Source organism: Eptatretus burgeri, chromosome 5 (assembly GCF_056783735.1).
Source record: "Eptatretus burgeri isolate ZD-2024b chromosome 5, Ebu_testis_v1, whole genome shotgun sequence".
Taxonomy (NCBI): Eukaryota; Metazoa; Chordata; class Myxini; order Myxiniformes; family Myxinidae; genus Eptatretus; species Eptatretus burgeri.
Window position 1 is genome coordinate 7,342,990 of NC_140965.1, and position 15,338 is coordinate 7,358,327.

The following is a 15,338-nucleotide window of genomic DNA, read 5'->3' on the forward strand; positions in this document are numbered from 1 at the left end:
ACAAACAGAAACAGAAGTCATCAATATACTTACAGAATCTTTAGATTTCGTAAGTAACAAACAGAAATGGAAGGCATCAATATACTTTCGAAATCTTTAGATTTCGTAAGTAACAAACAAACAAGCAGTCATAGACTGGTACTTACGAAATTGTCAACTTGACCTCTGACCTTGTCTAATAAAAGCTGTCTCGAGAAGGTAGCGACGCAAACCAGAAGTTTCTATGATGATTCTGTATCAAACCATCAAAAATTGTAACGTCGACCGAACCAAAAATCTCCATTTCTCCACGCAATTAAACCTTAACGAAACTCAACGACGCATCTGCTCGAGCGCACTGCATCACGTGACGACCCGAGACGTGTCAAGTGAAATATTTTTTATACAATCTTAAAACGTCTCCAAAACATCCGATTTTTACCAGAATTTTGACAACTGAGTTTTAAGCGTCCAAAGCGATCGCAAAAACCGAAGACAAAATTAAAATCGAAGTTAAAACGAACTCATAACGTCGAGCGAAGCAAAAATACTCCATTTCTCCACATGAATTTATGGAATTATGTTTGACCTCACTGTGACCTTGGCCTTTGATTTCGACCAAAATCTAATCAGCACTAGCCATCACTCTCCTGAATCAAGTGGTGTAATTTGACATTGGTAGGTTCTTCCGTTCTCGAGTTATTGTGCCTACAAACAAACAAACAAACAAGCAGTCATAGACTGGTACTTACGAAATCGTCAACTTGACCTCTGACCTTGTCTAATAAAAGCTGTCTCTTGAGAAGGTAGCGACGCAAACCAGAAGTTTCTACGATGATTCTGTGACAAACCATCAAAAATCGAATGTTTTGAATGTTTGACCTCACTGTGACCTTGACCTTTGACCGATTTTGACCAAAATCTAATCAGCGCGAGCCACCACCCTCCTGAATCACGTGGTGTTATTTGACATTGGAAGCTTCTTCCGTTCTCGAGTTATCGTGCCTACAAACAAACAAACAAACAAAAAAACAGAAACGGAAGGCATCAATATACTTATTGAAATCTTTAGATTTCGTAAGTAACAAACATACAAACAAACAAACAAACAAACAAACAGAAACAGAAGTCATCAATATACTTACGAAATCTTTAGATTTCGTAAGTAACAAACAGAAACGGAAGGCATCAATATACTTATTGAAATCTTTAGATTTCGTAAGTAACAAACAGAAACGGAAGGCATCAATATACTTATTGAAATCTTTAGATTTCGTAAGTAACAAACAGAAATGGAAGGCATCAATATACTTTTTGAAATCTTTAGATTTCGTAAGTAACAAACATACAAACAAACAAACAAACAGAAACAGAAGTCATCAATATACTGACGAAATCTTTAGATTTCGTAAGTAACAAACAAACAAGCAGTCATAGACTGGAACTTACGAAATTGTCAACTTGACCTCTGACCTTGTCTAATAAAAGCTGTCTCTCGAGAAGGTAGCGACGCAAACCAGAAGTTTCTATGATGATTCTGTATCAAACTATTAAAAATCTAAAGGTCGACTGAAGCAAAAATCTCCATTTCTCCACGCAATTAAACCTTAACGAAACTCAACGACGCGTCTGCTCGAGAGCACTGCATCACGTGACAACCCGTGACGCGTCGAGTGAAATATTTTTTATACAATCTTAAAACGTCTCCAAAACATCCGATTTTTACCAGAATTTCGACAACCGAGTTTTAAGCGTCCAAAGCAATCGCAAAAACCAAAGACAAAATTAAAATCGAAGTTAAAACGAACTCATAACGTCGAGCGAAGCAAAAATACTCCATTTCTCCACGTGAATTTACGGAATTATGTTTGACTTCACTGTGACATTGACCTTTGAACGATTTTGACCAAAATCTAATCAGCACTAGCCATCACCCTCCTGAATCACGTGGTGTAATTTGACATTGGTAGCTTCTTCCGTTCTCGAGTTATCGTGCCTACAAACAAACAAAAAAACAAACAAACAAACAAACAAGCAGTCATAGACTGGTACTTACGAAATCGTCAACTTGACCTCTGACCTTGTCTAATAAAAGCTGTCTCTTGAGAAGGTAGTGACACAAACCAGAAGTTTCTACGATGATTCTGTACCAAACCATCAAAAATCGAATGTTTTGGATGTTTGACCTCACTGTGACCTTGACCTTTGACCGATTTTGACCAAAATGTAATCAGCACTAGCCATCAGCCTCCTGAATCATGTGGTGTAATTTGACATTCGTAGCTTCTTCCGTTCTCAAGTTATCTGTACCAAACCATCAAAAATCAAATATTTGACCTCACCATGACCTTGACCTTTGACCGATTTTGACCAAAATCTAATCAGCACTAGCCATCACCCTCCTGAATCACGTGGTGTATTTTGACATTGGTAGCTTCTTCTCTTCTCGAGTTATCATTTTTTGGATGTTTGACCTCACTGCGACCTTAACCTTTGACCGATTTTTACCAAAATCTAATCAGCACTAGTCATCACCCTCCTGAATCACGTGGTGTAATTTAACATTGGTAGCTTCTTCCGTTCTCGAGTTATCGTGCCTACAAACAAACAAACAAACAAACAAACAGAAACGGAAGGCATCAATATACTTACAAAATCTTTAGATTTCGTAAGTAACAAACGGAAGTCATCAATATACTTACGAAATCTTTAGATTTCATAAGTAAAAATCTTTAGATTTCGTAAGTCATGAAGTGTGACAATAAGGAGTCTTTGCGTAATGCGAGCCCGCTTCGCAAATGTTCCGCATGTGTACCAAAAATGGGTGTCAATCCATGAAGGATGAAGAACATGCTCCCATGCAACTAAAAGTTGTGAGAGTTCATTTTGGGCAATCGCTGCATAAACCAAGGGGTGGGTTAACAGGGTTGATGGCTTAGTGGTAGCCGAGTGGTTAGTTCACAGGGTTGATCACCCAGTAGTAGCCGAGTGTTTAGTTCACAGGGTTGATCACCCAGTAGTAGCCTCGTGGTGAGTTCACAGGGTTGCGAGCTCAGTGGTAGCCAAGTGTTGAGTTCACTGGGTTGAAAACTCAGTGGTCGCCTAGTGGTGAGTTCACTGGGTTGAAAATTCAGTGGTAGCCTAGTTGTGAGTTCACTGGGTTGAAAACTCAGTGGTAGCCTAGTGGAGAGTTCACTGGGTTGATAGCTTAGTGGTAGCCTAGTGGTGAGTTCACTGGGTTGAAACTCAGTGGTAGCCTAGTGGAGAGTTCACTGGGTTGATAGCTCAGTGGTAGCCTAGTGGTGAGTTCACCGGGTTGATAGCTCAGTGGTAGCATAGTGGTGAGTTCACCGGGTTGATAACTCAGTGGTAGCCTAGTGGAGAGTTCACCGGGTTGATAGCTCAGTGGTAGCCTAGTGGTGAGTTCACTGGGTTGATAGCTCAGTGGTAGCCGAGTGGCGAGTTGATAGTTTGAAGAGAATTTCCAAATCACTATTCAATTGTTGGTTATTGGTTAAAACCCCAGCAAGCTCATGAAGGACCATCAGTAATAAGGGAATGTGCCTGCCTCTTCCTGGTCTGTTCTCTATTTGACACCATTCCACACTGCATGGTTCTCTCCCAACGCCCTTGGGTCAGATGGCTAAAGCACCAGAATTCTATAAAAAGGTGGCATTGCCTAAAAATCCCATGAACCTTTGAGAAGAAAGAAGCTGATCTCCAGTCATGGTCCTCACTTGGTTTAGTTCATATTTTACTTCATCACAAATTCCCTTTGTGGGATGGCGGTGTTCTTTGGAAGGTGTTTATGATCCCGCGTATGCGAAGCGATGTTTCATATTGAGCTCTCACCGTTATTGGCATCTTTTGCAATGAGGCCGAAGCACATAACCTGTTGCTCTCACATTACAGGTAAGTCAGTAGTCCTATTTGTTTTTTTAAAACGACTTTTCCTCTGGGCTAGTTTCCTCTGTTCTCTCAGCCTTCCAATCCTCCCCAGCTCCTCTGGGATACATGTGTACTTCTGGTAACCTCCTCCTGGTTAAACCCATAACATCAAGACTTCTTGCACACCTTACCTCCATTGTTCCTCTTTTTTTTTTCTCCTGATTCTGGAGACGGTTCAATCATACTCTTCCTTTCAGGGCTTGAAAGCAAGCATTAGATCACCATCTCAGGCCATCCCCAGTTCATACCCACAATCGTTTCGACTCCCATTAACCCGACCTAATGCAACCCTCTTACACAGAGGTTTCTGAGTTTCCTCCATGCCTCTTTTGTTCGTTGGTCAATCTCTTGCTTGCTGTGTACAACTATGGCCACATTGACTGTCAGTTCATTACCTTTTTACCCTCCATCAACTCACTCTTCCATGAGTATATTTTGCAAAGTGAAAAGAAAAAGAAAAAGGGCATTTTATAACAATGTACAATGTAAGCGGGGATGGGTGCGGTGGGTGGGCTGGCAACGTAGATACATGTTGCACAAGCAGGACAAATTGTTGGGACCATTTGGATAAAATGAGAGCTTTTCATCGTGAAGTGAAATGGCTTGCTTTCCTGGATCATTATTGAAATAAAACACCCATTCGATTGACGAGTGGAAGCACTCTGTACTCGTCAGCATCTGTCCTGGGGTACCGGATGCTTCTGCTTTTGAATTCAGGTATCTATGTCCCACCTTTGCTGTTCATCGGCGAAGTTTCCAGAAATGCAGTGTTCATACACTCCAAATGCTATGGGCTAAAATCATTCATTCATGAATCTATTTATTCGTTTGTAGTATATTCAGTTCAATAGACCCAGCATGTGATCATATAATGCAGAGAAAAGTGCAAGGTTTGCTATTAGGGTGTATGATACGCTTAATGAAGAGCAGATTCAATCAAGCACTTCTGGCTATCCCGCTCAACGGATCATCTGCATCCTGAAAAAGCTCTACAAACGACAGCAAAATCAAAGTCTAGAGACGATGCAAACAGGTTATATTTCAAAGTCAATGCAATTAATCACCAAATGCTGGAAAAACAGATTACATACCGCAGAAGCTGTCTGTACTCATATGTACATCAAGGTTGCGTATACTTCCAAATTTGGCACTGCGCACACAAACGGGTGCAAGTCGTCCGAACTGGCAGCTGTTCCCTAGAAATAGCCAGGACACACAATGAGTGCGAGTCTGCTCTTTGATGAACCGTGGCACCGTGGCCTTCACCAAGCTGTCGTAAATGGTGCACATAAAGGCAAATTATGAAATGCATTGAACAACACAAAAGTCCAGAAAGCAACGATAAGACGGCTTCATGATGTGGTAGGGTAAGTTGGCAGTTCGGATATTTCAATTATATGCACAAAAACAACAACAACAACAACAACACGTTCTCTTCGATAAACTGAAAGGCTAAAGAAGCAAGAAAGAAACAGATCACAATAAATAAATAAATAAACCAAACAAACAAATAAACCTCACCACGATGTTTTGTGAGAAAGTTTCAGTCTTGCAACAAAGCAAGAAATCAAGAAATTGAATTTTTTTTTCATCGTATTACAGTACACAGCACAACGTATGTACACACAATGCCGTCGCCACGTTTCCATAACGTCTCTCATCCTCATCCTGATTGAGCTCCTTGGAATCACAAGGATCTCCTGTTGTACATTTCATCATCCAAGGCTACTAAGGCAGCTTTTCCATTTCCCCCACAAAACATTACAAAACACAATGGCAGTAAAAGCTGAAATATCTACAATGGGCAGTCATTAACTTGTACATTGAAAAAATAAACCAAAAGTTGCCTATTTATGGACTATTGTGAGTATGTCGTTTTGAATGCTCCTCGGATGTGATGAAAACGAGGCGTCATTGTGCCGGGTTCCGTGTAGTGAAAAAAAATTACATCTGCAAGGGCTCAAAGCCACTAGTGGAAAATGGTCATCAGGAACCAACTGTGACCCAGAAGGTTGACAATCATTGTGCACAAGCAACCTTGCGTGCAGACCGAAAAGATGTGTCATTCACAGCAATGACTTCAAAAAAAAAAAATGTTAGCAATGCTAACAAATCGTCTTCAAAAAAAAACAAAACAAAAGACAACAAAAAAACCTATTTTATAGCAGTGGAAATTTTTTAAAATATTTACATCCCTTTTTCTTCATATAGGAAAGAGTTTTACATGGCTGGGTTCACGATGACAAACAAAAGTTATTGTGACCTTTCGCTGGGACGTTTCGGTGAAGAGAGCCGAGAAGTGAAAACACGGGGACTCCATGACGCATTCAAACTGCAACATGCGCATCATATATACATTGTTGATGGCAACAGCTGTAGGAAAGCCAGGTTAATGCAATTGAACGCAAAACAAAGTATGCAGACATATCGTCGACCGAGAATTAACAGGGTCCAACTACACTTTTTTAAAGTTTGAGAAAAATGAAATCAAAAATTCAAAGTGGAATTGCCGCTATCTCGTAACATTTTATTTTCATATCGTGTGCTACATAACAGGTACATATAAAGGTTACATAAAATAATCTTACTTAGTTTCCTCTGTTGCCCTTCTACATGGACTTCTTCTAAATTTGAATGAAATGTCAGATAGACCCTGTTAATTCTCGGTTGACTATATATATATATATATATATATATATATATATATATATATATATATATATATATATATATATATATATATATATATATATATATATATATATATATATATATATATATATATATATATATAATCGGATCGATCACTGGGATGAAAGTTTTAAAAGTCTAACGTTTCAAGCTCTCACTCGAGCCAATCATCGGAGACAGAATAAAATAAAAAACACATACGGTGCCATTTATACATGACATTGAGAGATTGATCATCCTGATTGATAACACCTGGATTGACGTCACTTTATCAATTAACCAATTACTCCTAATTACTTCCTTGGTACATTCTGATTCGCATGTGCAGTGTGTTTACGGACGTTTGAGCTGGTGACGTAATGCTTGATACGCCGGGTGTAAATCGATATGTCTAGTATTTGAATTGTCATTTGAATACCAGGCCTCTTGTAGTTGTCTGCACGTTGGGTTGTTCGCTTGTCCGATCACCTGAGCCTCAGTGAACATGAATTGATGGTCTTGTCCGATGCTGTGCATGGCGACCTCGGAGAGCAGGTCCTTTCTACGTACGGTTAACTGGTGTTCGTGTAGCCTTGTCTTTAGTGTCTTTGAGGTCTCTCCAATGTCGTGGGCTGCGCAATTACTGCAATCTAATATACAAATGACAGATGATTTGTCCTCCCGATTCAATCGGTCTTTTGGTTGCATGATCCTGCGTTTGATGGGAGCCTCAGGTCTATATGCGATGCCGACTGTAAACAGGACAAGCATGCCAGCGGTAGCTTCTGATGCATAGGTCACATGTGGAAGGGTACGCCAGAACTTTGGTTTGGGTTGTGTCAACTCATCGTTTACCCTCCTCCACATACACTTGTTCACAATATTGTTGGGTTCCCATTTGAACGGAACAACTTTCGGAGAAAGTTCGTTTCTTCTTTTTTTGGCTTCCACATTACAACAATGTGTTTCGGCCCGTCGGAGAAGGGTTCGCAGGCAACTTTGATTGTGAGCCACAGGATGGTGACCACCACAATGTAGATTCTGGCTGGTAGCAGTTGCCTTCCTGTATATGGTTGTCTGCAGTTCCCCGGATTGCTCCCCGGACTGTGCTGCAATGACTGGAATTGCTGGTGTTTGCAATCTATCGATCGAAGTTGTGGGTGCGTTACGTTGACGATACTTTTGTCATCATACGAGATATGATAAGCACTTTCAAAGATCAACTCAACGCTGTCTTTCCCGACATCCAATTCACAATGGAAGAGAAAGCAGATCAACGGCTGGTGTTCTTGGATGTTTTGGTTTCCAGGCAATCTGGGGAGCTGCAGTGACAAACATATACAGCAAGGCAACCAATACCAGCCAGAATCTACATTGTGGTGGTAACCATGCTGTGGCTCACTGGCGAAGTTGCCAGCGAAACCTTCTCCGATGGCCCGAAACACACTGTAGTAATGTGGAAGCCAAAAAAGAAGAAAGGAACTTTCTCCAAAAGTTGTTCCGTTCAAATGGTTACCTCAACAGTCTTATGAACAAGTGTATGCAGAAGAGGGTAAACGATGAGTCTACTCGACTCAAACCAAAGTTCTGGTGTGCCATTCCACATGTGACCAATGTATCAGAAGCTACCGCTGGCATGCTCGTCCCGTTTGAAGTCGGCATCGCATACCTGAGGCTCCCATCAAACGCAGGATCATGGAACCAAAAGACCGATTGAATCGGGAGGACAAATCATCTGTCATTTATGTATTAGAATGCAGTAACTGCGCAGCCCAAGACATTGGAGAGACCTCAAAGACACTAAAGACAAGGCTACACGAACACCAGTTAACCATACGTAGAAAGGACCTGCTCTCCTTGGTCGCAATGCAAATCATCGGACAAGACCATCAATTCATGTTCACTGACGCCGAGGTGATCGGACAAGCGAACAACCCAACGTGCGCACAACTACAAGAGGCCTGATATTCAAATGACAATTCAATCAAAAGACATATCGATTTACACCCGGCGTATCAAGCGTTACGTGACCAGCTCAAACATCCGTAAGCACACTACACGGGCGAATCAGAACGTACCAAGGAAGTAATTACGAGTAATTGGTTAATTGATAAAGTGACGTCAATCCAGGTGTTATCAATCAGGATGATCAATTTCTCAACGTCATGTATAAATGGCACCGTATGTGATTTTTAAAATTCTGTCTCCGATGATGGGCTCGAGTGAGAGTTTGAAACGTTAGACTTTTAAAACTTTGTCCCAGTGATCGATCTGATTTTATGTTCAAGCATGGTGCCTGGAAAACAAATCTTTTCTTCCATTCATATATATATATATATATATATATATATATATATATATATATATATATATATATATATATATATATATATATATATATATATATATATATATATATATATATATATATATATCAGTGATGTAGCTTTGACCAGAAACCACCTTTGCTTGTTTGTATTGGGTCTATTTTGGCTTTAAAATGCGGTTTTGAGATGTATCTGCTTAAAATTTTAAACTTACACACACAATGTGAGCATTTAGCACCTTTGCTATCACCACAGTCACACCAACGTGTAAGCCGGAGGACCTCCCCACAAAGAAGACAGACATGCAAAGATCGAGGCAGGGCCGCAGATTCTTGAGACGGTTGAGACTAAACCCACACCCGTCCGACACAGGTTTTTCTTGTCCATGCCTTTCACTTTGCTGCTCCTCGCTGGGTGGAAGGAATTCCTCCTGAATCCTAAGGTCCTCCATCCATTGTCAGAGTGATCACGGTGCATGGGTGCAGGCAGGGTCTGTGTTGCAACAGATGGTTCCATCCTAGAATGGGGAATAAAACAATTCTTTTTTGTGATGATGTTTGTATTTACATCAGGGGCCCAAATATAAAATACTTGGAGTTGAGTCACCCCCCCCCCCCAAAAAAAAACCTCAAGGCTGAAGTTAGTTACAGACAACACATTCTTCAATGGCTAGTATATTGTACGTTCAATAATAAAAAATTTTCCCATTTCACTGCCAAGATATTGCCATGTACCATACACATGATTATTTTAAAACAACAGTAGGATTTTGTCCCATCGACCAGCGAATACGGACGACGGGACAACTTCTTAAAAATCTCTGTGCAAGACAATGGCTCCAGGATGAGGTCATAACAACTGAGTAAATAACGGGACAGAAGACAGAGAGATATGAAGCAATACGGATTGCAACTGAAGAGTGACAGCACAGCGGTGGACGTGTTGCCACCCAGGTTATTCTACTGCTGATGTAAAGCCCATTACAATGTTCAAGTAAGTAGCACGGCACGGAATGTCATTTGTGATGTAATGATCTGAGAAGCCAACTGTACAGCAAGTTGTCTGTAAGGGTCGTTTCATTGTGTGTGTTGGTTAGAACTACAAAGTCCCACATGAGCACCAATCATAACAATGCTTTGTCATCACATCATAAGTTACACATTCAATGATTAGACGGACCGCCATCTCAACGCAATGAAAGAATGAGGAAGACAACACTTTGTCAAGGCCAGTGTCACTGGACAATTCAAACGACAGGTTTCATCAACTGAATGTTCACTAAAGGAATGCAAACTGCCACGGTAAGATAAGCAATGCTGATGTGAGAGTCGTTAACCCTTTGTTGGAGGAAGAGGATGAGGGCAGGCGAATCAATAGAAGAAGATATTGGGAGAAAATGCAGAACACGGAGAGGAGGGGGGAACTCTTTCTCAAGTGTTAATTGAAACAATCAAATAGGTGGCCTTGTTAACGCCAGCATTTTAAACCTCAGGTCTTGGATACTTGCTTCTCTATTGAGAAACACCTGTTTTATCGATAAAAGGTAAAATATCCAAACAATACAACAGAGCGATCAAAGTGAGTCAGTGTGAAGACCAAAGAGCATGGTCGTACAAAGCTATTCAAACGAAGACATACTCCCGAGTCGTCCGTGCCCGTACGGGATTCTCAGCGGGGTCGGGTTGGAAATGGCAGAAGTGCAAATGGTGTCTTCTGTCATCGAGTCGGCAAACAGAGCAACAATTCCCATTTATTGCCACATCTGATGCAACTTAAATGCTCCAATGGTGGCGAGGTGCTCTATTTGAAACGGTTTGTTTGATATATCTATATATTACTAAAACTCTTATCTTGTATGTATGTATGTATGTATGTATGTATGTATGTATGTATGTTCCCGAAATACAGGCAAAACGGTGCACGATAGCGCAAATATTTTAGGGCCACCTTACTCAACATTCTCCTGTGGTGTGCAGTATCAAGTTTCGTTCAAATCGGGAAAAGAAAAAATTATTCAAAAAATCAATTCCCGATTCAGTCAAGTACTCTTCGGGAGAATTTGATCAATGCAAACAACCTCAGTGGTATCGCTTGCTGGAGCTATCTTTTTTTTTTGAAATGATTTTTTTCATCAACCGCTGTCACAACTGGTTCACGGCTCGGTCGTACATATATATATATATATATATATATATATATATATATATATATATATATATATATATATATATATATATATATATCTTCTTCTTCTTTCGGCTGCTCCCGTTAGGGGTTGCCACAGCGGATCATCCGTATGATCCGCATAGTGATTTGGCACATATTTTACGCCAGATGCCCTTCCTGACGCAACCCTGGTCACCTCTTATGACACAGGGATAAGGTACACCTATTTTAACCAGGGTATACACCGGCCCAGCATACTGGTTCTCATTTCGCCGACCTCGGAAGGATGACAGGCTGAGTCAACCCCCTGGTGTATTAATTCAGTGGCCCAACGGGGCTTGAACTCAGGACCTCTTGGATCCCAAGCCGCTGCCCTAACCACTGCGCCAACACCAGGCTTTATATATACATATATATATATATATATATATATATATATATATATATATATATATATATATATATATATATATATATATGTATATAGATGTATATATATGTATATCTATATGTATATCTATATGTATATCTATATGTATATCTATATGTATATCTATATGTATATCTATATATATATATATATATATATATATATATATATATATATATATATATATATATATATATATATATATATATATATATAAACAGTCATCCCTCGCCATATCGCGGTTCACCTTTCGTGGTCTCACTGTATCGCGGATTTTTAACTCTTACATATCTCATTTTATGTCGCGGATTTTTCGCTATATCACGGGATTTTGCGGTATAAATGTATTTTTATATAGTTATTATTTTAATTATTTTTATGGTAAAATAAGCATTTTCTAGCCGAAAAAATTAAAAAACGTAAAAAAAAAAAATGTAAACATATTTCAAGAAATAAAATACCGTTACGTACATTGTGTACAGTAGAAGAGTAGACAAAGTCGTGCGTGTGGAAAACGCAGATGCGGCCGCTTCCACTTGCGCTCGTTTACCCACGTGGGATCGTACACGGCACGCTATTGGCTGATGGATCGGAGGCGACCAACCAGAGCATGGTGTTCTGTGTCGTGGGTTCTGATTGGCTCAGCGAACGTAGCATCATTCTCTGCATCTCCCGCGCATCGCATGTATTCAGCATCTCACCTTGTCCATTTCACATCGACGTGCGATCGCTCCTAGTCGTGTTACTCTGCGTTGTTGTGTTTGTGTGAATTATCCGTGAAAGTTTTTATTTATTTATTTCAACCCCTACAATGCCGCCCAAACGTTCTGCACCTTCTAAGGTATCTGGCACTGAACCTAAGCGGCAGAGGAAGATGCTAACCATCGAAGAAAAAGTGCAACTTCTCGACATGTTAAAGCAAGGGAGAAGCTTCGCTGCTGTCGGCTGCCATTACGGCATCAATGAATCTGTTTAAGAGTATAGGAAGTGTTCATTAGAGTGTGGGGAGGGTCATAAAGCTTTAGAATATATATATATATATATATATATATATATATATATATATATATATATATATATATATATATATATATATATATATATATATATATATATATATATAACTCTCGGACAACTCCGAAAGGTCACGGGTCACTGAGAGGACCCTGGTCGCCAATATTTTGACGGCGTGAGGTAGGGTCCACTCGTCTTACTCCAATTTACCTAAGTACTCACACCGTCCAACTACCAGGGAATCCACACCCTCGGCCGACTTTGTCCGAATCGAGTCGCTATCACCAACTCGGATCCGGCGTAACCAAGCGGAAGTTACCAAAGCCGCGCCGGACCAAATGAACAATTTACCGGCCTGAACGGCCTTACTATTTCTCAATCCGCACCTTGCTAGGTCAATGGGAGAAAGCACAGAAAACGAGCTGGTACATTTAACAGGGGTTTATTACAAATAATAATCGGGAAGGGAGACACAGAGCAGAGTTATCTGAATAAAAGGCAGGCAATGTGCAATGAGCAAAGAAAAAGCACTCAACAATTCTACTTACAGGACGGCGCCACACACACACACACACACACACACACACACACACACACACACACACACACACACACACACACACACACACACACACACACACACGAAATGGACCACGTGGGTCTATTTTCAGCCAAGCTGGGCCGGGGTACCTGTCTGCTTCATACGGCCTCACCAACTGCGAAAACACCACGGTGGGACCCGAAGTCTACGGCCCACGAAGGAGGCCGCTCAACCACGGTCTCAGTCCGCTCCAGCCACGACCACGACCGTCTGCAGAACGCTCGTCGACAACCACCGACCGCGCCGCAATCCCCACGATCACCGTCTGCCGAACGCTGGCCCAGACAACCACACTCCGCGCCGCAATCGCCACGATCACCTTCTCCGAGCGCTGGTCCAGACAACCACACTCCTCCTCTTGAGGAGGGAGGGGCTTATTCTCCCTGCCACTCGCCTCCTGATTGGACGGTGGGTTGTCAGGCGACTCGTTGCGGCCTCCCGATTGGCTGGGGCGCGCTTGTGTTGCTCGCCCTCCGCTCATTGGCTGGAGGAAACGCTGTCTGCTCCTCCTCGGAGCGGAGCTTCGACCCGAGGCGACGAAGGCTCCGCCCACATCCTCAGCCAAAAACACGTGCGTAATGGTGACCGGGTTGAGTGCAGGACGGCGCACTGTTGTCATTGTTGTCATGGATGTAGTAGTAGTTGTTAAAATATCCAATAAACCTGACTATACAATAATTCGTCATGCACACATGTTATTCTCATTAGACAAAGGGGGGATTCTAACTGTAAACACATACATATCGAAATAACTAAGCTTCGGGACTCTGACTGACTGTGTGCAGATGGCTTCCAAATCCGTAACAATATGTATGGTATGGTTATACAAATAACAAGCATCCTGGCCATAGGGACCATAGTGTGTGGTTATACAATTAACACATGCATCCTGGCTATCGTGTATGATTATACAATTAACACATGCATCCTGGCCATAGCGTATGGTTATACAAATAACAAGCATCCTGGCCATAGGGACCATAGTGTGTGGTTATACAATTAACACATGCATCCTGGCCATCGTGTATGGTTCTACAATTAACACATGCATCCTGGCTATCGTGTATGATTATACAATTAACACATGCATCCTGGCCATAGCGTATGGTTATACAAATAACAAGCATCCTGGCCATAGGGACCATAGTGTGTGGTTATACAATTAACACATGCATCCTGGCCATCGTGTATGATTATACAATTAACACATGCATCCTGGCCATCGTGTATGATTATACAATTAACACATGCATCCTGGCCATAGCGTATGGTTATACAATTAACACATGCATCCTGGCCATAGCGTATGGTTATACAATTAACACATGCATCCTGGCCATAGTGTATGGTTATACAATTAACACATGCATCCTGGCCATAGTGTATGGTTATACAATTAACACATGCATCCTGGCCATAGTGTATGGTTCTACAATTAACACATGCATCCTGGCCATAGGGGCCATAGTCTATGATTATACAATTAACACATGCATCCTGGCCATAGGGGCCATAGTGTATAATTATACAATTAACACATGCATCCTGGCCATAGGGGCCATAGTGTATGGTTATACAATTAACACATGCATCCTGGCCATAGGGGCCATAGTGTATGGTTATACAATTAACACATGCATCCTGGTCATAGTGTATGGTTATACAATTAACACATGCATCCTGGCCATAGGGGCCATAGTGTATGGTTATACAATTAACACATGCATCCTGGTCATAGTGTATGGTTATACAATTAACACATGCATCCTGGCCATAGGGGCCATAGTGTATGGTTATACAATTAACACATGCATCCTGGTCATAGGGACCATAGTGTATGGTTATACAATTAACACATGCATCCTGGCCATAGGGGCCATAGCGTATGGTTATACAATTAACACATGGATCCTTGCCATAGTGTATGGTTATACAATTAACACATGCATCCTGGCCATAGTGTATGGTTCTACAATTAACACATGCATCCTGGCCATAGTGTATGGTTCTACAATTAACACATGCATCCTGGCCATAGTGTATGGTTATACAATTAACACATGCATCCTGGCCATAGTGTATGGTTCTACAATTAACACATGCATCCTGGCCATAGTGTATGATTATACAATTAACACATGCATCCTGGCCATAGGGGCCATAGTGTATGATTATACAATTAACACATGCATCCTGGCCATAG

The 15,338-nt window shown here is 41.1% G+C and overlaps 1 protein-coding gene across 7 annotated transcripts in view; it reads right to left on the minus strand.

Moving 5' to 3' along the window:
* Positions 1-4,946: 4,946 nt before the first annotated feature.
* Positions 4,947-15,338, minus strand: part of LOC147025796 (protein kinase C-binding protein NELL2-like) — a 370,788-nt gene continuing 360,396 nt past the window's right edge. For 6 of the 7 annotated variants that reach the window (XM_085880617.1, XM_085880618.1, XM_085880619.1 and 3 more), the window contains one exon: positions 4,947-9,441. In XM_085880617.1, coding sequence (XP_085736743.1) covers positions 9,391-9,441 — 51 coding nt within the window. In that variant the 3' untranslated portion in view covers positions 4,947-9,390. The remainder of the gene's footprint in view (positions 9,442-15,338) is intronic. The other variant, XR_015058010.1, reaches the window with a different exon arrangement.